At 55.9% G+C, this 21,375-nt stretch overlaps 7 protein-coding genes across 7 annotated transcripts; 2 read left to right on the top strand and 5 right to left on the bottom strand.

Moving 5' to 3' along the window:
• Positions 1 to 267: 267 nt before the first annotated feature.
• On the bottom strand, positions 268 to 3,003 carry IE81DRAFT_346696 (hypothetical protein; the record flags this gene model as incomplete). The annotated part of the gene is made up of 1 exon (XM_025516066.1): positions 268 to 3,003. One exon carries the CDS (start codon positions 3,001 to 3,003, stop codon positions 268 to 270), a length of 2,736 nt encoding a protein of 911 aa, XP_025370448.1.
• Positions 3,004 to 3,313: 310 nt separating this feature from the next.
• On the bottom strand, positions 3,314 to 4,070 carry IE81DRAFT_94304 (hypothetical protein). Its single transcript, XM_025517763.1, has one exon. It carries the CDS (start codon positions 3,937 to 3,939, stop codon positions 3,490 to 3,492), a length of 450 nt encoding a protein of 149 aa, XP_025370447.1. The 5' UTR covers positions 3,940 to 4,070; the 3' UTR covers positions 3,314 to 3,489.
• A 2,181-nt stretch (positions 4,071 to 6,251) lies between these two features.
• On the bottom strand, positions 6,252 to 7,687 carry IE81DRAFT_322584 (DUF757-domain-containing protein). The gene is made up of 5 exons (XM_025513681.1): positions 7,157 to 7,687; positions 6,782 to 6,856; positions 6,589 to 6,652; positions 6,462 to 6,501; positions 6,252 to 6,388 (listed from the first exon to the last, which is right to left on the bottom strand). Exons 1-5 carry the CDS (start codon positions 7,452 to 7,454, stop codon positions 6,371 to 6,373), a joined length of 495 nt encoding a protein of 164 aa, XP_025370446.1. The 5' UTR covers positions 7,455 to 7,687; the 3' UTR covers positions 6,252 to 6,370.
• Positions 7,688 to 8,274: 587 nt separating this feature from the next.
• On the top strand, positions 8,275 to 12,621 carry IE81DRAFT_300832 (DUF1630-domain-containing protein). The gene is made up of 4 exons (XM_025512223.1): positions 8,275 to 9,406; positions 9,591 to 11,489; positions 11,558 to 11,882; positions 11,958 to 12,621. The coding sequence occupies exons 1-4, from the start codon at positions 8,613 to 8,615 to the stop codon at positions 12,321 to 12,323; spliced, it is 3,384 nt and encodes a 1,127-aa protein (XP_025370445.1). The 5' UTR covers positions 8,275 to 8,612; the 3' UTR covers positions 12,324 to 12,621.
• A 1,502-nt stretch (positions 12,622 to 14,123) lies between these two features.
• IE81DRAFT_94211 (DUF858-domain-containing protein) lies at positions 14,124 to 16,138 on the bottom strand. Its single transcript, XM_025517762.1, has 4 exons — positions 15,475 to 16,138; positions 14,855 to 15,369; positions 14,670 to 14,771; positions 14,124 to 14,579 (listed from the first exon to the last, which is right to left on the bottom strand). The coding sequence occupies exons 1-4, from the start codon at positions 15,904 to 15,906 to the stop codon at positions 14,564 to 14,566; spliced, it is 1,065 nt and encodes a 354-aa protein (XP_025370444.1). The 5' UTR covers positions 15,907 to 16,138; the 3' UTR covers positions 14,124 to 14,563.
• A 52-nt stretch (positions 16,139 to 16,190) lies between these two features.
• On the top strand, positions 16,191 to 18,694 carry IE81DRAFT_322580 (LexA/Signal peptidase). The gene is made up of 4 exons (XM_025513680.1): positions 16,191 to 16,852; positions 16,947 to 17,293; positions 17,384 to 17,648; positions 17,809 to 18,694. The coding sequence occupies exons 1-4, from the start codon at positions 16,460 to 16,462 to the stop codon at positions 18,211 to 18,213; spliced, it is 1,410 nt and encodes a 469-aa protein (XP_025370443.1). The 5' UTR covers positions 16,191 to 16,459; the 3' UTR covers positions 18,214 to 18,694.
• Positions 18,497 to 20,485, bottom strand: IE81DRAFT_312369 (YjeF N-terminal domain-like protein; the record flags this gene model as incomplete). The annotated part of the gene is made up of 5 exons (XM_025512456.1): positions 19,522 to 20,485; positions 19,231 to 19,339; positions 19,095 to 19,159; positions 18,956 to 19,027; positions 18,497 to 18,907 (listed from the first exon to the last, which is right to left on the bottom strand). Exons 1-5 carry the CDS (start codon positions 20,074 to 20,076, stop codon positions 18,497 to 18,499), a joined length of 1,212 nt encoding a protein of 403 aa, XP_025370442.1. The 5' UTR covers positions 20,077 to 20,485.
• Between the last annotated feature and the right edge of the window lie 890 nt (positions 20,486 to 21,375).

The following is a 21,375-nucleotide window of genomic DNA, read 5'->3' as shown; positions in this document are numbered from 1 at the left end:
CATTGTCAAGCGCTCAAATGATGATGGGAAAACAGCGATGCAGACTGTGAACGACGTTCGAGAGGTTGACAGCAGCGATGCGTGATCTTCGCAAGAAGTGCGGAGAGGTATGAGCTTGCTGGAATGTGTACAAAGAGAAGGAAGGCAAATGTAAGGTAAGTGGAAAAGGGGAGACAAACATCAGCAGCGGTTGTCGGGGGGATTCGTTTGGACAGGTACATTTACAGAATGGGCGGGAACCAAGATTGGTGGGCCACACGAACGGAGCTACGATGGCGGACGTTTTTGATGTTGCTGTTGCAAAAAGGAAATCTCATCGTCTGCAAAGAACGCTTCCCAGTCGAGCTGACCATTGTTGTGCAATTCCGAAGCGCCCAATGTCGCATCGATCGCCGCAGCGTTGTGGTTGAGCGCTCCGCTAGAGGACGCCGAGGCGTCCGTGCTGCTTGTCGGACGATGTGCCGAGCGTTCAGCTTGAGCCTTGGACTCCACGTTGACGCCCGAGTCGTCAGACGACGCTCCGGCACCACCGCCCCTCGCCTTCGACCACGAGATGACCGAGGAGAACGACCTCGAGGTATCTGCTGACGCATTACCTTCGGTTTGGAACATAGAATCAGTGGAAATCCCATCGCGCAAGGCTTGCCCTCCAGCTCGTTGATCGATGCCATTCCTCTGCGAGGGCGGCTTGGGATACGACATCAACTGCGCAGGTGGGGCGAAGCGAGTCGATGCAGCTGGGGAATCCGACGCATTCTGCGAATCGTTGACGTCCGAAGCGCTTGGTGTGCGAGAAGCGATGCCTATATCGCGCTGGCGAGCTTGAGCTTCCTGTCTCTGCGCAACGCTCGCCGGGACAAAGACATTTCGAATGCGTGGTGCTGAACCGTGCGAACGCGCATCCGCACGTTCCGTCCCTTGTTTCGCAGGCGGTCGCGCTTGCTGTAGAAGAACGGGGGGCAGGAAGGGATCAGGATGGACATGCCCGTCTCTGGGCCATCCCCCGCTCGCCTCTGTGACCCCACTCGAGAGCCCGAATGGCTCGAGAGGTTGCTGAAAAGGGAGAGAAGCAGGGCCAGCATGGGAGGTCTGCCGGTCTGCGCCCGAGTCTATGAAAGGATGGTCAAATTTGACTTCTTCCGAATCTTGGCTCCACTGATGTACAAGCTGATTTGCCATTTCGTCTACCCAGCCCTTGCCTGATGACGGAAGAGGCGCGGCGTGCGGCTCGCTGTGCGTTGCAAACGACTCAGCTGGCTGCTTCGCAGAGCTGAGATACACTGGCTCTGATTGCCCTGATGAAGCTGTCGAGTGCATCCTAGATGCCGAAGATCTGCTCATGAAAGACGAGGCAGCTGGACCTGACGAAATGCTAAAGCCAGAAGTGGTGCTGGCAGCCGAGGCAGGCAGTGCATTTTGCAGATGCTCGTATGCGTCACCGCCCATCAAGGCGGCGGGTTGCAGACCGTCCTGGGACGGAGCAGCGCTCAAAGCTGACAGGTAATTGTTACCAAGAAGTCGAGCGACCATCTCACGCTCATCAGCACCTACGTCGCCGATCATTTCGGGCGGGAAACCATCAAAGTCTGATGTGGAAGCGAGCGCTGCACCAACACCTCCGTAGATGTCGAATTGCTGAGCGTCGACTTCGTTTGAACCGGTGTCAGGCATGTTGGCGAGGTTAGGATCGAAGGCCAGAGCGCTAAAAGGCTCGATAGGCGAACTGCCAGCCAGGCTTTGGAGTGACGTTTGGCGCGGGCCTACAAGAGCCGCCGTGGAAAAGCGGTCCGCGGAGCTAGCTGACCATGGTTGATTGTGGGAGGCGTCGGTCGGGTGCGCCGGAGGGTTGGACGCATTGCTGGACAGCGTCGAGGCACGACGTCGCGCTGCTAGGGCAGATTGCTGCGCATCGGCAGCTTCGACCTGCTGCTGAAAGCTTCCTCTCGATTTGGGCTCGTGCGAAGAACCGCTTCCCGATCTTCGAAGGCTAGATCCCTGACGTGAGACTGGCGGCCGTTTGGCGAGGCCGCGCGAGCCCCGCGAATCGGCGCTGGGATGCGCCGAGATGGAATGCCTCGGCGAGCTTGGCGATTGCGTCTGGTACGGGGCTGGGCGGTCTCCAGAGCCCGAGCGGACGGCTAGTCGAGGGCGTGCGGGTCCGCCTCCTTGCTGCGTGCTGGCCAGCTCGATGGAGGCTCCGGCACTCTGAGGTGGAGGTGGGACAGCGTAGGGATATTGCTGCGGCCAGGGATGGTGCAGGCTTGATGGATCAGCCTGAAAAGGCAGGTATCCAACGCCAGGCGTGTTCATCGAAGACGCCGAGGACCTCCGCTGGTCAGCGAGCGCCGCGTCTGCCCACGCGTCTGGGATGCCAGAGGAAGATCCATGAAATCCATACGCAGGCAGCGCATAGACGTCCCGTGTCTTCTTATTAGCCAGCGCAGCCGCTGCTCTGTCGTCTCTAGACTTTTGCAGCTTGGCAGTGACGCGGGGTGCGAACTTGTAGTCTGGGAACATCCGCCTGTGCTCCTCTTTGCGCTGCTCAGCCAGCTGATAGTAGTACTGGCGCACCTGCGGCTTCTCATTCTGCCAGGAAGACGCCAGACGTTTGCTCAGGTCGCCCTGCCTGGGATTCTTGTGCGCGCCGCCGCTCGCAGATTTGGCGGGAGCAGCAGCACTTCCAAAAGCTTCCGCACCTTCGCTCTCCGACTCTTGACCTGCACTGTCAGACCCCGTTGCGAGTGGAGACAGGCGAAAAGGCTGGTCGCTCGATGGCTCAGACGCAGCTCTGAGCTTGTCGGATCGATATAAAATCCAGGCATTGGGCGGCCGTGGGATTCCAGCCGATTGCTCCTGCGCCTTGCTGCGGTGAAATTTCTTCGTCGGCGGTGGCGCACCGATAGCACAGATGGCGCTTGGATCTGATGCCGCGAAGGGTTGCGAAGGCCGGGACGAAGGTCCACTGGATGGAACCAGCATGGTGGGACCGGATGAAGGTCCCATCCTGCGATGCCACGCTGAGCTCAGATGGCCACGACGAGGTCGCCGGAGTACGAGCGCTGGACGAGACCCTTGACGGCTAGGGTATCCGCAAACTGGCAGTAGCCTTGGGCATGTGTTGTTGCGTGGCGATGTCTTGCCATCGAATCGCTGCGAGCGGGCAGTCACGAGTGCGATGGCTCAAGTTGTGAACCTCTGCCAGATACGAGCTCGATGATGCAAGCAGCGGCGCCCAACACGCGCTGACTCCTCAGAACAGATATGTATAGAGTCTCACGACTCACGTTTGCGCGGCAAAGCGAGACAGGCGACCCGAACCTATAGGTGCAGCAGCAGGACCAGCAGAAGCAGTCACCAATCAAGTATGACTGATCGACCAAACACGCCTCGGGCTATCCCGAGCGCGTGTGCTGAGCGCAGACGCGATGACCGTCTTGGGTACGCGGGCTGCTGCCTTGAAGACGATGCCGCGCTGAAGCGCTTACGCAGTCATCCAGCAGCAGTCAACTCAATCCCGCTCGTCAAAGTGTTGATCGATCGGTGGGAAGGGCCTGCGCTGTGCGTGACTTTTTGATCGTCACGGGCGTCGTCGCGATGTTTTTGTGGGCTGAACAGCAATTCCGCGAGATGATTTGTCTGCGAGGCGCGCGTCGCAGCAGAAGTCGAATCTATGCTTCTTGACTGCTGCGACTGCTGGACTATAGAATGAGAACCTCGTCCTGCGCAGTCGATCGCCTGCTGGTCAGACTGTTCCGCTATTTCGGTGAGCTGTGCCCTCTGCAAATTGCTTCCGCGACTTGAGCGCGTGAGCGAAGTGGGAAAGGATCGACTGAGAGGCCTAGAGGCTGAGGCGCGTGAGGCGCAGACGGTTGCTGCTGCTGGGCGATCGAGATATGCTGGCTGATGAGGTCGATGCAGATGAGTCATTGCTCGTAGCATAGATCAGACACCGCACCTGCACGCGCAAAATCGCTCGCTACAGCACGATCAGAGTGCTGGCCGGATCGAGGTGCACTGGACGACGTAAGCTTCGAGCGGAGGCGTGGCCGCGGATGGATGGCGGGTGATGCTGGATGAAATCGTGAATGGAATCGATTGTGAATGGTGAATTAATGTTTCAGAGCCGCATGACGGCGCGCGTGAGCGACGTGTTGGTCAATTACGCCACCGTCTGAGGAGGATGAGGCGAGCGCTAGGGCACATCAATTCGCGCCTGTCGACCTCGAGCTCATGTCCATGCGAGAGCTTTGGATGTGCTCGTAAGTGTGAATCTGAATGGTAAGGATGCGGGTCAAGTTGTGTTGCGCGCTTTTGGCTGCTGTGTGCTGCTGCGCATTTCGACGTGATTTCAGCTTTACCGGTGCGCGATGCGCTTCATATGTATGTGCTACCCGCGTAGGTACGTTTTGCCGAGCTGCATGCACAGCACAGCACCGCGTGCGTTCGATCAAGTTTTCCTTTTGTTTGAGCAACTGTTCTCCGCGGACATTTGCACCCTTGGGCATCTAGATCCGCACCTCGATGCAGGGCGTTTCCCACGAATCGCTTAATCACCAAAGTCTCTCCACTTCGGATGGGTGTCAGCTATAGACGGCCGCTGGTCTTGGAGAGAAGGGATGCAAGCTGCAGTAGCTCTCGGCAAGCTAGAGCTGCAATCACGAATTCACGATTGTGGCCGTCACGGTCGAGCAACCAAGCACGCATGCACCGAGACAGGCCACTTACTGATCGCTGCTCGTGAGATCCAAAGCGCCTCGCGCTACTTGTCTCGCACCAAGTCACAAGTGTCGTGGTCAAGAAGGCAAAGACAGCCGCACTGGCGAAGCGGCAAGGTCTTCTTGACATTTGTGAGTTTCCATCGTGATTGTGATTGTCATGCGCAGCGACGAGAGGTTTGGGTGCGCAGGCTCTGGCCCCCGCAGCCAACATTCGCGCACACCGCTCCACACCTTCGCGAATCAAGGCACATCATTAAAGACCGCTCGAAGGGTGCCATGCATGCGCATGGGTAAACGCATGGCATTGAGGGCATCACGACCTTCTGCGTCGGAGGGTCAGAGATTCGGAAAGATCATGCCATGCCGACTCGTGTACGAGATGCGAAAGTGAGCCTTTAAACATGTCAGCGCAAACCCACATGCGCCAGGCACGCCGGCAATTGGGGATGGAGTCGAGTCGCGTCGCCTGCGCTAAAATGGGTGCTCGAGGACAAAGGAAGATAGATGACACATGCGCATACTGTACAACAGCGCTTTGCCCAACAAGCGCTATGGCTTTGACATCCAGTTAGACCCCTCTCCACGTACATTACATCTATCTTGCAAAAGCAATCAGAATCGCAAAGCTTGGAACGCTTCGATACAATGAGCGAAAAAAATCCACATTTGCTGGTCGGCGTCTTGTACCGTCAGTGTTGATCGAGCCTTGCACGCAACACTCAAAAGGCTGATGGGACCTCATAAAGTCCTTTCGTGGTCTTGCATGAGGGCAAGTTCGACGCTTTTGTTCAGGAATGGGCTCGATCACCCTGCAGCTACACCGGCGTTGTCTGGTGTGCTCTTCACTATCGCCTTTCAGCTGCGAGAACGCAATATGAGTGTTGTCACCGTGTACTGCGAGTAAACGCGTACCGGCCCACCGCTCAGTCGCGGCGGGCAGGTCGCAGCTGGGGAACCAGAGCGTCTTGATGGCCAAGCACGAACGCGAAAGCACTCGACGAGCTGATCGTTGTCGTGATGCCCTTCTCACCTCGAACATCTCGAAGCTGAGGACACAGCCACGGGACGTGCTTAGGCCTTCGAGAGCAGGATGCCTTGCAGAGCAAGAATGCTAGAGCAGACGTACGTTTATCCTTGCTATTCCTTCCACTTGTGTTGTGCCAATGTAGGCCAAAATAAAGCTAGTTCATGCTCACGAGTTTCATCACGAGTTCCATTTTCTTTAGGATGTGCAGCAGCAAAGCGCGCGACGGTCGGCTGCCCATACCGAGTTGTCGCTTCTGCACTCATGAATAAGGCCAGTGTCACACAAGGTACTCTATGCCTATCGCTAGCGGAGCCGAGCTACATCGGGTCCACCAACAAGCTCGTGCCGTCGCCGAGCTGTCCATTCGTCGTTCCCAGCCTTCTGTTGTCACCAACGTCTCATCTGGAGTGTCCCACATACCGGGTGTCATGCGATCAACGGTTCTCTCGGAAGTTCGAACAATCACGTGAACGAGCGCCCAGGGAGTTGTTGCACACTAATGTACTCGCGCTGGAGCATAGAAACAGCTTCATCAAATTTTCTCACCAAAGTGATGTGACACTTCGTTGTAGCCTGCAGCGTATCGAGCCAAATGCCCAGCGATCACTTCTTGCTCTTCTTCCCATCACTTCTTGCCCTTCTTCTGCATCAAGCGAAACCAATTTCAACGCTGGCATCTGGCATTGATCGGTTGCGGTGCAGCAGTCAAAACTCACGGCTTTCTCGGCCTCCGCTTCCTCAATAGCCTTTGTTCGTCTACGAATGCATCCAGACACATAGACGTGGAACGACTCAGCTTCTGAACCCTCTTGCTGATGTTTTACAAACATGCACAATACTCACACCCAGTCATTGAGGCCTCGCCTGTTTCGTGCGATCTCGTAGGCGTAGAACTGCATGCGCGTGACTGTGAGAGAAGGGGCATGTAGCTTTCGAAGCGTGAGCTCGATCGCCAGGGTTGAGGATCGGCCGCTGCTGACAGATTCCTTTGCCTGTGTAGCACCCGAGCCTCGATACATTGGAGCGAGAAACTCACCAAAAGTCGTGTTGTACTGTGTGTATTCCTCAGCGGCGTCGGTGCGAATCAAAGTCCCGAAGTTGTAATCCGCAACTGCGAAGGAGCGGGGCGTAGCGTGGTCAGTAGAGCTGAGGTTGAAAAGACAACAGCTTGAACGCTGTCATCTTTCCCATATAGAGCGCGCGTAAGCAAGCTGGAAGCAATGCATTCCTTTGGACATCGCATACACCCTATTGTCACGCGACCCACGCCGATCTGTCATGGCACGGCGTTTCAAGACAAGAGGGACGAGCGTGATGGCTCTCGCGCGCCGCCCGTCCAGCTCGAGGCATCAAGATGATGCGAGCAGCAGAGTCTGCCGCAGACAAAGAGAGCCTGTCTTTCGACACTCACCCTTGTTCTCATACTTGTTGATGAATTCTCTCCACCTTTCTTTGCCAGAAGGGCTCTTCATAAGTTCCTCGTCGAGCTTCGCAACGCTGCCTGATCCTCCCTCCTTGAGATCAGGGAAAGCCTCTTCAAGGTGAGCATAGATTTCGTCGTCCAACTTGGTCAGCCTCAAAGACTTTGGCTCCATCTTCTCCAGCAAGTTCCAGTAGATCTGAGCGTGCTCCACGCACTTGACTGCCATCTGCTTTTCGATCTCTGGCAGGTTCTGTGCCCTGTTGGGATCAAAGTTCTGCGTAGTCATGCTGTGCAAAAGGGCTGCGAGGAGACGGGAGTCCAAGTCTGCTGAGGGAAAGGCGGAGAATAGTTTGAACAGACTGGTGTGGATTGAGCAGCGTACGATCAAGCGTAATTCGAGTCCGTCTTCTAAGGGTGACCAGAGGTACTCGACTGAGATGGATCAGAGCGAGTGGAGACGAAGGCTCTCGTTGCGGTGACGAAGATGTACGAGCAAATTGAGAGATTCGGATGGTGGGCTTGAATTGTATAGGAGTGGGAGCCAGAGCGGGGACCACCTCAAGACCTGACCAACATCAAAGTTGATCTCTCTCGATCTGTGGGTCAAGACTTGCATGTCCCTGCTGGACATCTATTGTCACAGTCAGTCGCACGGCCCTCCTCCCCTTGCGCTGTCCCCATGCAGCCACGGTGCACAGCATGCCAGGAGCCCCAGGTTGGACGCCGTTGTGCGCCAGCGCCAACTTTAGCCCGTTACCTCGGGTCACGTGGCTACACGAGAAGATCTGCATTGTTGATCAATCGGTGTTTTTGATTCAAGAGTGTTGCATGCAAAATCAAAATCGAGAAAATCTTGGAGAGCGGATATTATTTGTAGGGCGCTAGAATCGTTGAAGGCTCTTGAAAAGACTTATGACTTCCAACAATAAGGTAGCAAGCATCACATGCAGCTCGACTTTCTGGGTCATACGCGCAGAAATCAAATGAATTCAGAATCAAGACTTTACCTTTGTGATTGCTGCATGATCGCAGGTAAAACGAGGCAACGCGCGATGATGCTATTCTTGATTGAAATCGTGTGCGACGCGGCCCTTGCCCCGCAACCTCGATCGTTCTCGCCATACAGCACCGGTAGTCAACGCGGTGACAAGAGGCAAAAGGTTCTCATAAGTCTTGCCCCCTCGCTTCCTTATCATCTTTCACAGCACACCACGCAATTGCCCGTCTACTCTGTGCAGACGAGCCTCAAAAATCTTGCTCGAGTGATCTTTTGGCGTCTTTTCCGCCAAGCCATTTCCTCCTTGCAGGACTGCTTCACCCAGGTTTCTGCGCAAGCGGACACAAGCGAACGCGCGGTTGTGTGCGCTTGACCACCTACGTATGGCGCAGCGCTACTACTCTCCCGTTGTGGTACTGTGAGAGAACAGGGACCTAAATCGAAACCATGGCTCGCCGTGATGCTGCAGCGTCGTTGCAGGAAGCACCCTCCGCGCAGGCAAGCCTGGCTGCAGTGGATGATGCGGAAGAGGGAGATCTCGGACAGTCCCGCAGCTCGACACCAAGTCGCCACTCTGCCAGCCTGCAGAACGCTTCTGCACAGATGGTCAGAGCTCTTCCGCCCTCGGCCGGTGCCGGTCAGCCTGCTTCGCAAATCTTGTCGTCAGCGGATAGAGCAGCGTCTGCTTCACAGCGGACGTACAACCAACGCGTGCCTCAGCATCTCCTGGCCAGCTCCTCGAGCTCTAATCTTTTCAGCGCGGGCTCCCACACATCAACGTCGATCGGCCCCGCGGCGGTCACATCTCGAGGTGCCGAGCGGAGGACCTCTGCTGGCGGAGGAGACCTCGCTTCGCTGGCCGCTGGCGATACTTTGCCGCAGATGGGCATGATGGGAGGCAGCGAGACCTACTCTGAGGCCACATTTCCGCCAGCGCCTGAGTATGGTACGGCAGTGAGCCCGACATCATTGGTCCTCGCCCCCTCGGACGGCTTTACGACTGGAGCTGAAGTGAGACGACATAATCAAAAGAGCGAGCAACGCACATCAACATCTCGACGAAGCCAGACGGACCCAGAGTCGCCTAGTGGCCCAGTAGGTGGGCCCTCGGAGCTGCGAAGGGAGGCTCTACAGCGATGGGTCCTGAGCGTCGGCTGCGTCAATTTCGACTTGGACAGGGGGCCCGACCTGGAGTTCTTGTACCCGCCTCTTGGCATTTCCCGAGAGGAGAGGGACAACATGTGAGTGTAGTGCGCTAGGCGGGGACGAACGTGCGTTGGACTTCGAAGGTAGCAGCGATGACTCGGAGCGGACACCCAGGAGTCCGGATGGGAAGGAGTGGAAGGTGGACGAGTTTAGAGATCGATGGGGCGTTTGAGGTGGCATTCCCACAAGCAGCTGACCTTGTATGCCACCTACTGGTAGTGCTTTCTCATCTTTCCCCGACACGTCCATTTTCGATGATGGCTATTCCGTCTTCTCTTGGCGGGTCAGGGAAGTTCCTCTGAGCTCGTCCGGCTCTGAGCCTCCCGCAATTGCATCATCTGCTGCCGGGAAGAGCTCGACCCTTCCGAGCCGCCAGTACTCCTCGAGACGTGTCAGTAATACCAATGCCTCTTCCTCTGGTGGAAGCACCATGAATCGCTCTGGCTCCAAAGGCCAGCGCTCGCTGCTTGGAGCGCATCTATTTGGGCATCACGCCAATGCAAGCTCCTCTTCAACCTCGGTCGCCTCAAACGATCCTATGGCGTCTGTATCTTCTGCCTCAAGAGACGGTTCCAAGACTGACGTTTTTCGATCGCTAGCGAGGGGCGTTTCAAGCGCAAAGAAAGATGCCGCAGATCATTCTGCAGGGGCAAGCACGTCTTCAAGCCGGAGTGCGTCGCCAATGCCTTCCCCTTCACGCTCTTCCGTGTTTGCTTTCGGCAGCAGCAAGCAGGCAGACAAGAGCCTAGAGGCTGCAGGTGGCGAGAGCGTCTCTTCGCAGGAGGTATCTGCGTCTCGTCTTGCAGCAACTGACTCGTCTAGTGCTGATGGCTACCAGCTGCTGTGCACCGACGTCGATGCCCAGCAAGAGGCAACGGGTGCACGTCTTTCAGCTGAAGAAGAGCGACGCTTAGAGCGTGAAGCTTCAGCCACGTCACACGACCACAACAGCTCTGCGACAGCTCCTCAACAAATCAATGCACCTGCAAGGAAGAGTAGCAGCCAGAGTGTGAGCTACATTTACGGCTATGTCTTCTTTCGACAGAGGAGGGATGCCGCAATCCGGAGAGGATATTTTCAAAAGTCTCTCGTCATCCTGTCGCACTTGCCGTACGTATCGCTATTCAGCCGCTTGGTGGCCAAGCTAGGACCATTGTATTTTGAACACGGCATGCCTATGCTGGAGTCATTCTGTCATGAAGTCGCGAACTGGCCATCTCCGGAAGCGGGCTCTACACTCTCGTTGCCTGTCTTGGGCACAGTTCTTTCAGCGGCATTGCCTCTCGGTTATCAGACCCAGACCTCGAATGCCGCTCAGGCCTGTCTACCACCAGCCACCAGCGCCGCCGGCAAGGCCAACTCTGTTCTTATTCGCAAGAAACGGAGGAGTCGAGGCGGAGCAGCGGATGGGGAGGACGAAAATGATCCTCTACTCGCTTCCATTCCCAGCAATCCCTTGTTCGCTGTATTGCGGGATACAATCTCAGACCTTTGGCTGGTCTGGGAGTGCATGCTCCTCGCAGAACCGCTACTCGTGGTGGGCCCCGACCCCAAGCAGTGCAGCGAGGCAGTGTGGCATCTGCTAGACATGATCAGACCCGTGCCATTCGGTGGAGATTGGAGACCATTCTTCACCATTCATGATTACGACTTCAAGACTCTGATCACAAGGAACAAACCTCTGGCAGGTACGATCTTGGGGGTCACCAATCCCTTCATGTTACAAGTGTGTAGCCACTGGCCGAACACTCTGCGCGTGGGCAAAGCTGCTCCCAAGCCCACCAGGCATTTGAGCACTTCTAGCGTTAATCGCAAGCCTAGTTCTGGAGCTGGTCCAAGCGGGACAGCAGCGTCAACATTGAGTGCAGCTGGAGGCGGTATTGCTGGCGGCAACAGCGCCGGCGGTGGTGGTCCTGAGCATATTCCGGGTTTTACAAGCAAGCGCAAAAGAAGGATCAGCAAGGATAGGCCGCTCCTTCGCCGTCTATTGGAAATGGCCGAGAGGCGCGACGATGACGAGGCAGCCAACGCCATGCTGAGAAGGTATTTCTCCGACCTCACCGAGCGCTTCCTGGCCCCTCTCAATCGGTATGTCTCTTCACTAATTCCAGCTGGCTTGTGAGTGTTGAGAGCTTTGCAAAGCACGCGTGAGCAATGACTGCTGACTTTGGAACGCTACTGTACAGCAATCTATCCTCGCCCGCCGAAGCACCCAAAATCAAGCCCTTCAGCGAAACGGACTTTCTCGCCTCGCTTAGGGCTCACGGTACTCCGCTGCCGATCCGAAGCAGATCGCTGCCGACCGGCAACGCAGTGCGGCAGTCTCTGTACCTCGACTTCCTCAGATGCCCCAACTTTGGGCTGTGGCTTCACGATAAGATTGCCGCTGCTCAGGAGGAACAATGGAGAAGGAGAGTTGCTATTTTGGAGGAAGGTGACGTCCTTTCCTATGCGCGAGACCATGGAGAGGTCGAAACTCTGGACTTGTGGGCCAGGCTCGTCGAAGAAATCGTGAGTTTCCGCTCCCTCAAACGACGGTTCAAAACACTGACGATCAAAATTTCCGCCTCCTGCTGATGCTCGTAGCGTTCACTCGATGCAAAGATTTCAGCACCTCTCGAGCCCGGACCTGGGTCACGATGGCGCGTCGACACGCCGGCTAGCAGCGCTGCTAGAGGCGGAGCCAAGGATTCGATGGATGGAGCGACCAGGATAGCTCCTGTCGATCTGAGTCAGCATGCTGCACCTGTGCTTCCGACGAACCGCTCCACCGCCCATACGCACGTGAGGAGCGCATCGGTGTCCACTGTCAACTCGGGAACGGGCACAGGCGCGACTGACGGGCAAGGAAGAGGCTCTCTTCTAGCTCGCCGAGCTCGCCTCTGCGCTCAGCTAGACAAGCTTGGGCAGACCCTATCAGATGATTTGAAGGGCAGCCTGAGACTCAGTTGAGAAACGTTAATGTCATTGACACGAGATGCAGCCATCTATCGAGTTGTGACTCTGGGTTTGACAATGAGCGGTGGATGTCGCTTGAGAAGCGCTGGTTCGCTAGGGACACTGTCCGCAGGTGCTTTGCTTGCTAGGCGACGTGAGCGTATGCGACTCCCGTCTGATATGGTGCATCATGCTGCACATGCTTCGATGCTACAGCCGCTCCCTAGGCCTTCTCCCCCCTCCCCTCCCTTGCTGTGTGTCCATGAGTCAAGCTCTCGTCCATGTAGCAGCTCCGCGCGAACTCCAACTCGAGCCACAAATTGAAGTGTGTGCTTGCTGCTCTTTTCTCTCCAACCAAGGCTAGAAGCCCTGACTATCTTGTTCGAGCGAAATGATCAGAGCTGCGGCGTTGGAAGCGATAGCATTCCTACGCCTGTATGAGAGCTGGAATAGTACCTCTTGCCAGCCACAGATTCGATCTGTAAAGGCATCAGAAGTGGCACGCTATGGGTCGCTCAGTTCTTCGGTCGCTCAGTTCTTCGAAAGCGAAGGATAATGCTGATCACCAAAGGCCGCGATGTTTCGTCCAATCTGCAACGCCAAAACGACAAAAATTCGAAATAAACAAGCATGGCGATGTACGGCTTCAAAACAGAACGCCGACTGCATTTGTGATCCGTCCATCAGGTCGCCTCTACAGGCAATGTGAACGCTAGCCTTTGAGCATCGTGTGGCCGTCTGGCAAGGGTTATCCGGTGCCCTGTAAGAAAGAAAAAGAGTGGATACGTCCGATCTACATATCTTTCGAGCTGTCGGCGAGCAGGCATTGTGCATCTGGGTGGCATTAGAGCTAGCCTGCCTGCTCTGGCAAAAAGTATGCGCCTTCAAAGCCCAACTGCGCGCCTGTGTCCTCCTCGATGTCCTCCCCGACGTCCTCCGCGATGCGATCCTCGATTGCGTTTCTGTTCTTCGCGTTGCATTCAGGGGTATTCTTCCGCACTGACGTATCGAAAAGAGTCCAGCCGGATCTGCAGCGTCTCTTCGTCCGTGATGTCGCGACCTGCCAGGCCCGTTCGAGCTATTTGGATCTCTGCCACTTTGTGATTCAGCAAGCTCGGCAGACGAGCGCTCTCGATCTTGCACTCGTAAAAGGAGGCACCATGACGAATGCCCACTTCGTCAGCTTCGGCACGAAGACGTTCAAGTCTATAGAGAAAAGCGTTCGGTGTGTCGTTGTGCTTCCATTGAAATCCATCCAGCTCACTCCTGATATGGGCTAAAGCCGCAGATTCGAAGCGCTTGACGAGCATATTCCACGCGGAGCGAGCCGAATTTGGCAAGGTGATGGCGATATCCGGCTCAACAGAAGTGAGCATGAGAAGCAACGCTTTCGCATCGAGTGTTACCTCTACCTGGTCGGAATTGACCCCCCGCGTCTTTTCCGCTATTCAAGTGGTCGATTGGTGCAGGCGCGCAAGGAGCATCCAGAACGGCTCTGGCGAGGCCATTTGCTCTCAGCAAGCATGTCATGAGCTTCTTCCAGTATGGCCAGTGTTCCGCACTTGCGAGCCGAGGTAGCAGCAAAGGTGCCGAGCAAAGCGTTGCACCTGACTCCTTCAAGTGATCCACCATTGCGAAAAGTCTCGAGTCGTAAGTCATTGCTTGCTTGAAATTTGCGGTGTCTGAGAGAGCGTGGTGGTCGGAGTGAGCATGACCTCACCAGCACGCGCCCTCGCGCTGCTGCTGAATCCGTGTTGCATTCAAACTTTCCGTTGACCGCGTCTCGAAGCCACGTGACGCGATGGCCGCTTCGTTCAGACCGACGAGCCAAAGTTCACCACTGCGCACCATCGGATCTAGAAGAGGTGATGGTCTGTGAAGCTTCGTCGCGACGCAGAGTATGAGCCACGACTTTTGAGAGCGAGAAAGAAATTTGCAGCTCAACGTAGGCGAGTGCTAAGACCACACGCCAATGGACTTCGTGGGTGGCAAGGTCAAGCCGTGAAGCAGAAATGCTTCAGCGAGATCGGAGCTCCTTGATAATGCTGTCCAAGCTTTGATGGCCGCAGCGGATGACGCCATCAGGTATTTCCAATATAAAGGCGGCGTAGCCGTGGACGTAAAATAGGGTGCAGCACAAGAACAGGGCATTGCTAGAGGTGTCTCCAAGATCATGGTCGTTGACGGAGCGCAAGACGTTTATGTTGCTGATCGCGCGATCTACTTGGTGCTTGACCGCACCAAAGGATGCCACGTCACCTGAGAGCCCACCTGCAATCGGACCGCGCCAGATTGGCCAGCTTGCGATGAGCATATGGACTTGCCGACACGACACCCACCTCGCGTCTCGCGTGTACTCACATTCTGACCGCAAAGAGTTCGGCGGGCAAGCCGAGCTGCACTTCTGTCTTGACAATTTCCAGCCCCGCACTTGCGAATACTCGTTCGAACGCTTTGCGAGACCTGCGGATGGTAAAGCAGGTTGTATCAGCTTTCTCGCATGGACGACGGGAAGAAAGCAGGTTCCATGAGCCGGTAGAACTCACCTTGTGATGCTCTTGTCCTCCTCGTCAAACCACACATTCTCTTCGCCGCTCTCTTTCTCTTGGCAAACATTTTCCTTGACAAAGATGCAGCCCGACCCATCCAAGATAGCTCCTTTGCTCGACTCTTTTGCTACCGCGCCGTTTGTTAAATCAGGTCTGACAAGCGATTTCTTGGCTGCTTGCAAGAACTTGATGAGGTCGTCGTCCGAAAGATGTTGTAGCATCCACTGAGCCCAGACAACATCGTACAGCACTTGTTCGTCTTTATCTCCACCCTTCTGCGCCTTTGAGTTGCCGCTTACATTGTCAGGCGCAAAGCGAGCTTCCTCGCGAAGTTTGTGTTGCTGCGCGGTCAGCGAAGAGGCGAGACATTGCGTCCAGTCTTGCAGCGTGGAAAGGAAAAAGGAGATAGAAGGCAATTGTGTGCTTGATGAGGAGGAGGCACTACTGTCATCAGAGGCGATGGCTTTCAGGGCTGGCCAGCTCGGAGAAGTTCGCACCGCTTCCGCGAGCAGCTGTGCCAGAAAAGGAGCAAAGCAGCAAATTCAGTAGCCACAAAATAGGCCCCAATGCTTCACACAACATTGCGTCAGGTCAGCAGGCGCATACACGCCACTCACATTCTCCGCAGGCTCGACGAGGTCCACATGCTGCAGCAATCTGCTCAGCACATCCCTGCTGACCCGTCCGACCCCAGCGCCCGTATCCAATCCCCTCGTCCGCATTTCCGTCGTTGCTGACCTGTCAAGACTGCTCTCTGGCGTTCCATTGAGTTCCTCTTTGCTGCTTCTGACCTTGTCCAACCTAGGCAATACGCCAAGTAGGAACAAGCGACTTCCCAGGGCGTCCACTCGAGGTAGAGTTCCCTTTCCATACCCTCCTAGTACCCCGTCTACTGTAGCAGCGACGCTTCTCCAGTACTCGACACCGCCCTCGACATCTGGTTCGGCTGCGTGCGGGTTCGAGCCTGAGATGGACGGCGTGACTGTCGGCGGACTGGGAGACCTGGAGGGAATGTCCAATGTCCGCTTTGTGGGCTTGCTCCTCGACATGCTGCCTTGTGCCAGACTGCGGCTGCAAGGATGCAGTGCAGGACTCGTGAGTGGATGATGGAGAAGGTAGGCAAAAGGAGGAAGACTTCTCGTCGATCTTTACAATTCGAACGCTTCTCGGACTCATCAGTCGTGAGTATCAGGACCACGAGATGCAGTCGAGTCACACGTGTCAATCAAAGTTGTGAATCTGTATGTATCCTTTTCTTCTTGCTCAAAAGCTCAAAACCCGTCTGAGTTCAAGACTCACGACTGGAAATTACTTTCGAGCACCAAGTCTTGAGTATCTATTTCTGATTGAGTCGTGATGCTCTTGATTCAAGATTCTACCAAGAATCAAGAATGTTTGACTCGTTTCAGCGCACGTGACCCCACTACCACCGTACCTCCACAAATTTCTCCTCGCGTTTGATTCGAGTAGGTGACCCAACGATACACAACCATCGAATACGTTCCCAGAGCACGGAGACTCAAGTTGTGACTTTTGCTCCTCAGCCACTCAACTCTTTGGCTCTGACTCGCAAGGATCAGTAAGTGGCGTCCAAGATTGGCGATGTCGTGCTGGCGAGCACCGAGGCTGCGGCCTTTGCTGAGTGCGAGACCTTCTGAATGCTGCGACGTGCACTCGGGAGGTGACAAAGGACGTCGTAATTCGACTGTCCGCCTTGCGTGCGTACATTCATCTTTCCGAGGAATATCACTGCCATCACCAATCAAGAGCAGGGCTGGCTTCAGCAGCGCTACCCTCGCCTCTTCTGCGTCTTCGCCCTCCAATCCAGCGAGTCCAGCTCCAAAGGATGGAGAGGGCACTTCAGGAAAAGGGGATGGAGGAAGCGCAGCGTGGATCCTCAGGCGGTCCTTCAACTTTTTAGGCTGGTCAGCCGTCGTCATCTTTGCATTCTCTAGCACTACTGGTATTTCGTACATCAGCGGAGGTAGCATGCTAGTGAGTCGCTCGTCAAGTGCTGATTGGAGTCGAGCCTATCAGACGACTTCTGCAACAGCTCCCGGAGAACTTACCGCCTGCATCACTTTCGCAGCCAACACTTCAAGGCCGCACAAAGTCACGCCAAGGCGACATTGTGCTTCTCTCCAAGCTGCAAAGCATAAGCACCGCTTCGTGGACATCAGAAAAGGCTCGTCGGAGACCCGCATTCGCGCGTGGCAGCATTGGCGGCGCGGCGGGGAGGGGCTTAGAGTCGGATTCAGAAGGTGATCTGGAAACGCTCGTAGGGTCGCCGGAAACAGCGGGCGCAATTTACAATGATGCTGGCACGGATGCAGATTCCAAAGCGAGCGGCAACAGCAAAAGTGCGTGGAGAAATGATGGGAATAGACCTGGAGCATATGGGGGCGATTGGAATATAGGCGACATCGTGGGGCTGCAGTGAGTAGACTCTTCCACGGATGAGCAAATCACAGCATATGAGGTAGACTGACGGTCTTGATGCGCTCTGACGGTATCCGCTTGGACCAGCTCACCCCAAGATCCAAACCTGCACCTGGTCAAGCGCATCCTGGCCCTTCCGGGAGATACCATTACGCTTTCTGTCTCTTCCGACGCAGCGGCAGGGAGCGCCTCGAGGTTCAGCTCCTCCTCAGAAGAGCAGCGCGGGCAAAAAAGGATTCGAATACCTCTAGGACACGTGTGGGTGGAAGGAGATGCGGCCGGCACTGAAATAGCCCGAGGCAGAGGCGGCCTGCCGGAGCAAAAGAGCCTGGACAGTCGGAGCTTTGGACCGGTGAGTCGGAGGTTGTATGCGTCGAAGGCAGAGCCAAAGACCGCTTGGGAGGTAAGATTGGGCTCTCTCAGTACCAGCTGGCTGGCCCAGCCTCTCGTCTGAGCGGCTCAGAGAGGAGGCACTGATTCCTCGTTTCGACAATCACAATGCGCTTCGCCAGGTCCCAATCGCGCTTCTCACTTCACGCGTCGTCTGCATCGTCTGGCCGCCTTCGCGCTGGGGAGCTCCAGCAGATCGCCCGAGCGCCTCCACATCTATGCGCTACACCTCTTCCGCAATCACCTCACGGACCGAGCGTCTGCCCACCAGTGTGCAGAGCAGCACCCTACCCCCGAGCCTTGGCGTCCCGATCGAGGAAGATTCACGACTGAGCCCATACACGGAGGACCTGGAAGCGGATGTGTCTGGAACCATCAGCGATACCGGGAAAGAGAAAGACGAGAGGAGGCGCAAGAGAGACGAGAAGCGGGAAAGGAGGCGGGGAGAGTTCAGAGATGCTTGGAACGCTTTGAGCAGGGGTGGACAGCTTGGCGATGACGCTGCCAATGCCGAGATCGGCGCATGAACCCATAGCCGCTTGAAAGCAGACCCAGAGGCGCCCCTCTGCCTACCAGCGCAGCCACCCTTGTGTTCGTTGGCATGCATTGGCTTCGTTGCTAGGTGACTTCGACATGGAACGTGTATGGGGCCTCAGTAGGGCGTGCCAGCGTCTGGGAATGGAAAGAGGTCGAAGGGGCTCAAGTGAATCATTACAAAGCTGACTGGATGAAGTGTGCGCTCGGTGCGCGAAGACGGTGTGTACGCCACAGCAGCCAATGGTGAAAGTCAAGTGTCCTTGCGGGCTGCAACTATACCTTCTGCTGGTCATCCACAGCCCCGGCTTCCAGTTTCTGTGCAGCATCGGCTTGATGACTGAGGTGTGCGGCCGCTGTGCCAGCGGGAACGACGGTAGAGGCAGCGACCTCGTCGCTATTTGAGGGTGCGCTCGCCAAAGCTTCCATCTCCTGCTGAGCCAAATGTCTAGCCTGTTCCAATGACATTTCCTCCCATCCCGTCACTTCCACAATTTGCTCGTCCCCTGGGTAGGCCGGCAAGGCCAAAGCGTACTGATGCTCTAACGCTTTGGGAATGAACCTCCCTCCGATGAAGTGGCGTACCGGCTTTGATCCTGTCACCAGTGATCTGATCCCGCTCTTGGGGGCTGTCAAGGACAACAAAACTTCGGGAATGAACCTCTCGCTCTGTCGTCCGCGCTCAGACTCGGCGAATGCGGGCGCTGCATTTGCTTCTCCACCTTCCTCGTCCACAGGCCAGCCTGATGGGATATCCACGGAAACCACTGGCGGGCAGGGCCGACGCATTTGAAATTCCATGCGCGACTGCGAAGACCGAAAGGCGAAGTCAGCAGCCCGTTCCTGACCGAATCGGGAAGACTGAGCAACTTACCTCCTCTATCAAAGCCTTGAGGACGTTGGCGAATGGTTCTCGCGGAGGTCCCTTGAAAGAAAAGCCTGTCAAATGTACAACCACAGCATGTCAATGCTGCATCTATGCTCAACAGCGACTGTTGCTCAGCACGCACCGAAAATTGTGTCCAGAACCACATCGGCTTGATCTAGCGCGTCCTCGAAACCCGAGTCATCAGCCATAGCGAAGAATACATCCAAGTTGCGCAGCTGCCGTTCCAGCCGCTGTTGAAAGGAGCGTGTTAGGGTGTGAGTGAGAGACATGAAAGGCTGCAGCGTGTCGTGGTAACTGAGATACACGTAATGCACGGTATTTCTGTGAAGTGCAACCACTCCAGCAGCCCTAGAAGTGCACTTGCGCTCATGCCTAGTGACCCTAATGTCTGAAAGCCCCTCTTCACACTCACCGAGATGTGGTCGCCCTTGAGTCTTGGTGCCCAGACCAGAACATTGTACCCAAAGTGATGCAAATGCCTAGCTGCGACCAGCCCATCCCCTCCCTGATTGCCGGGACCCACGGCGACGAGAATGACGGGAAAGGTGTCCGGAGGATAAGATCTGAAGACGGTCTGTGCACAAGCCAACCCTGCCAGCTCCATCAATTGCTCCAACGCGTATCCATGCTGATCCGGGGACATGAGTGCAGCATCGATCTCGCTGGCTTCCGATGCGCTTATGAAGCGAACAGCTCGTGGTGCTGCGAGAGCAGCCAGGGAAGGTGCCAGACCTGTCGGTGTAGCCCCGCCGACTTGCGCAGATGTCGTAGCTATCGACATTGTACGCAGGCTCCGCTGAGGATAGGCACGTATCGATTTGCGACGAAGCTCGAAGCAGAGAGGCTTGGAAAGGTTCACGGAAAATGCTAGATGGCTCGGACTCGCAACAATTTGTCGAGCGCACTGACGAGATCGATGAAGCGCAGCTTGCAGTAGCGGCCAATGAGCTGGCGAACACCTGGGCATCCACTGCAAGTCGCAGTGTATGTGCGGAGGAATGCGTCTGTCCCGGGATTCGAATGGCTTGTCTGGTGTCTGTGTTGACGGAGCGCTGCTGTGCGGTGTGCGAAGGCGGACCTCGCAAGAGCAGAGCTTTGCTTATTGGAACAAGCCACAGAGTCAGATTCTCCGATACACAAGATGTGAGTGTGCTGTGACTGCGCTCATCTGATGGTTGCAATAAGCAGTGGGACGCAAGCTTACAAATGCACGCGAGGGCGGGTTTTGAGTGCGAGTGTTGAGGGCCCGTGTCTCGGAGCTGCAAGTCGCTCAGGCGGAGTGTGACACCGGACATGCACTCAACTCTGGTGACTGCAGAGACGTACGACGGTAATGAGGGGATCATCGAGGTGAGGCGAACGCTGCCTGCGTGGTGATGCGTCTTTACCTCGGTTCAGCATACAGCGACTAGTAGCCTCATGCGAGCTGAGTCTAAATAACTCACGGATACGGATGGTCTGTGAGTCTGCTGCTTCGCGCGGCCTGCACGTCCCAAGCGCGCGTCTTAGCATGCTGCGAAGGGCGCGCGAGAAAGAAGAAAAAGATCATGCAGAGTGGACCCGAGGGAATCACGGAACGCGCCTCCCTCATGGCCCGGCCAGGCGGCATCACAAACACATAGCAGCAGGACTCAGACTGCTGCAGTGCCTGCCTACGCAGCTCGCCGCTTGCGACATTCTTGATTCCTACGACTCAAAAACGTGAATCAAGAATGCGAATGATGAATGTGAAACAAGAATCATCGTGAATCGGCTTTCGTCCTTTTTTTGATTGCTTGGACATTCGCACGGCCGTTCACGTGCTTCGAGATTCGAGATGGCGATACGGCATTCCTTGATTCAGGTCGAATCCTGGTCATTTTGAGAGGCCAGTGTGCCCTTGCTTACCGACTGGTGGCTAATTCATGATCATGCCCTCGCGAAGCACAATCGACGTGGGCGCACCGCAACGCAACACGCAAATTGTCTGATTGTCTGATTGCCGACCGTGGGCGAAAGCTCGAAGTCCCCTTGATCTCCGTGTTCGGGCTGCTGCTGCTGCTGCTGCTGCTGCTCGAAGATGGATAGGTAAGCGGTGCTCAACGAAGGAAGAACAGGCACGAAGGTTGGATGCGGGCATGCAGCAGCTGTTGTGGATGGGTACATGGATATGCAGAGAGAACCCTGAGCGAAGTTGCCCTGCTGTACGGAGAGCGACGACGCAGCCAGCATGCATGCAGGGAAAGGGCCCTTTCGCTTGATTGCTTGCTTGCACAGATGCGTACTC

This window comes from Ceraceosorus guamensis (genome assembly GCF_003144195.1).
Source record: "Ceraceosorus guamensis strain MCA 4658 unplaced genomic scaffold IE81scaffold_21, whole genome shotgun sequence".
Classification (NCBI taxonomy): Eukaryota; Fungi; Basidiomycota; class Exobasidiomycetes; order Ceraceosorales; family Ceraceosoraceae; genus Ceraceosorus; species Ceraceosorus guamensis.
This window is presented reverse-complemented; position numbering and strand designations above follow the sequence as displayed.

Excerpts from the sequence above, each read along its gene's own strand:
- IE81DRAFT_94211 (XM_025517762.1), bottom strand. The coding sequence starts at position 15,906 with ATGTCGAGGAGCAAGCCCACAAAGCGGACATTGGACATTCCCTCCAGG. Across the intron at positions 15,370-15,474 it reads TCGTCGAGCCTGCGGAGAAT|CTGCTCGCGGAAGCGGTGCG; the intron begins GTGAGTGGCGTG and ends TTTCTGGCACAG. Across the intron at positions 14,772-14,854 it reads GAGGACAAGAGCATCACAAG|GTCTCGCAAAGCGTTCGAAC; the intron begins GTGAGTTCTACC and ends TACCATCCGCAG.
- IE81DRAFT_300832 (XM_025512223.1), top strand. The coding sequence starts at position 8,613 with ATGGCTCGCCGTGATGCTGCAGCGTCGTTGCAGGAAGCACCCTCCGCG. Across the intron at positions 9,407-9,590 it reads CGAGAGGAGAGGGACAACAT|TGCTTTCTCATCTTTCCCCG; the intron begins GTGAGTGTAGTG and ends ACCTACTGGTAG. Across the intron at positions 11,883-11,957 it reads CCAGGCTCGTCGAAGAAATC|CGTTCACTCGATGCAAAGAT; the intron begins GTGAGTTTCCGC and ends TGATGCTCGTAG.
- IE81DRAFT_322580 (XM_025513680.1), top strand. The coding sequence starts at position 16,460 with ATGTCGTGCTGGCGAGCACCGAGGCTGCGGCCTTTGCTGAGTGCGAGA. Across the intron at positions 16,853-16,946 it reads TCAGCGGAGGTAGCATGCTA|CCAACACTTCAAGGCCGCAC; the intron begins GTGAGTCGCTCG and ends TCACTTTCGCAG. Across the intron at positions 17,649-17,808 it reads ACAGTCGGAGCTTTGGACCG|GTCCCAATCGCGCTTCTCAC; the intron begins GTGAGTCGGAGG and ends GCGCTTCGCCAG.
- IE81DRAFT_94304 (XM_025517763.1), bottom strand. The coding sequence starts at position 3,939 with ATGCTACGAGCAATGACTCATCTGCATCGACCTCATCAGCCAGCATAT.
- IE81DRAFT_322584 (XM_025513681.1), bottom strand. The coding sequence starts at position 7,454 with ATGACTACGCAGAACTTTGATCCCAACAGGGCACAGAACCTGCCAGAG. Across the intron at positions 6,857-7,156 it reads CAACAAGTATGAGAACAAGG|TTGCGGATTACAACTTCGGG; the intron begins GTGAGTGTCGAA and ends GCTCCTTCGCAG. Across the intron at positions 6,653-6,781 it reads ACAGTACAACACGACTTTTG|TCACGCGCATGCAGTTCTAC; the intron begins GTGAGTTTCTCG and ends CTTCTCTCACAG.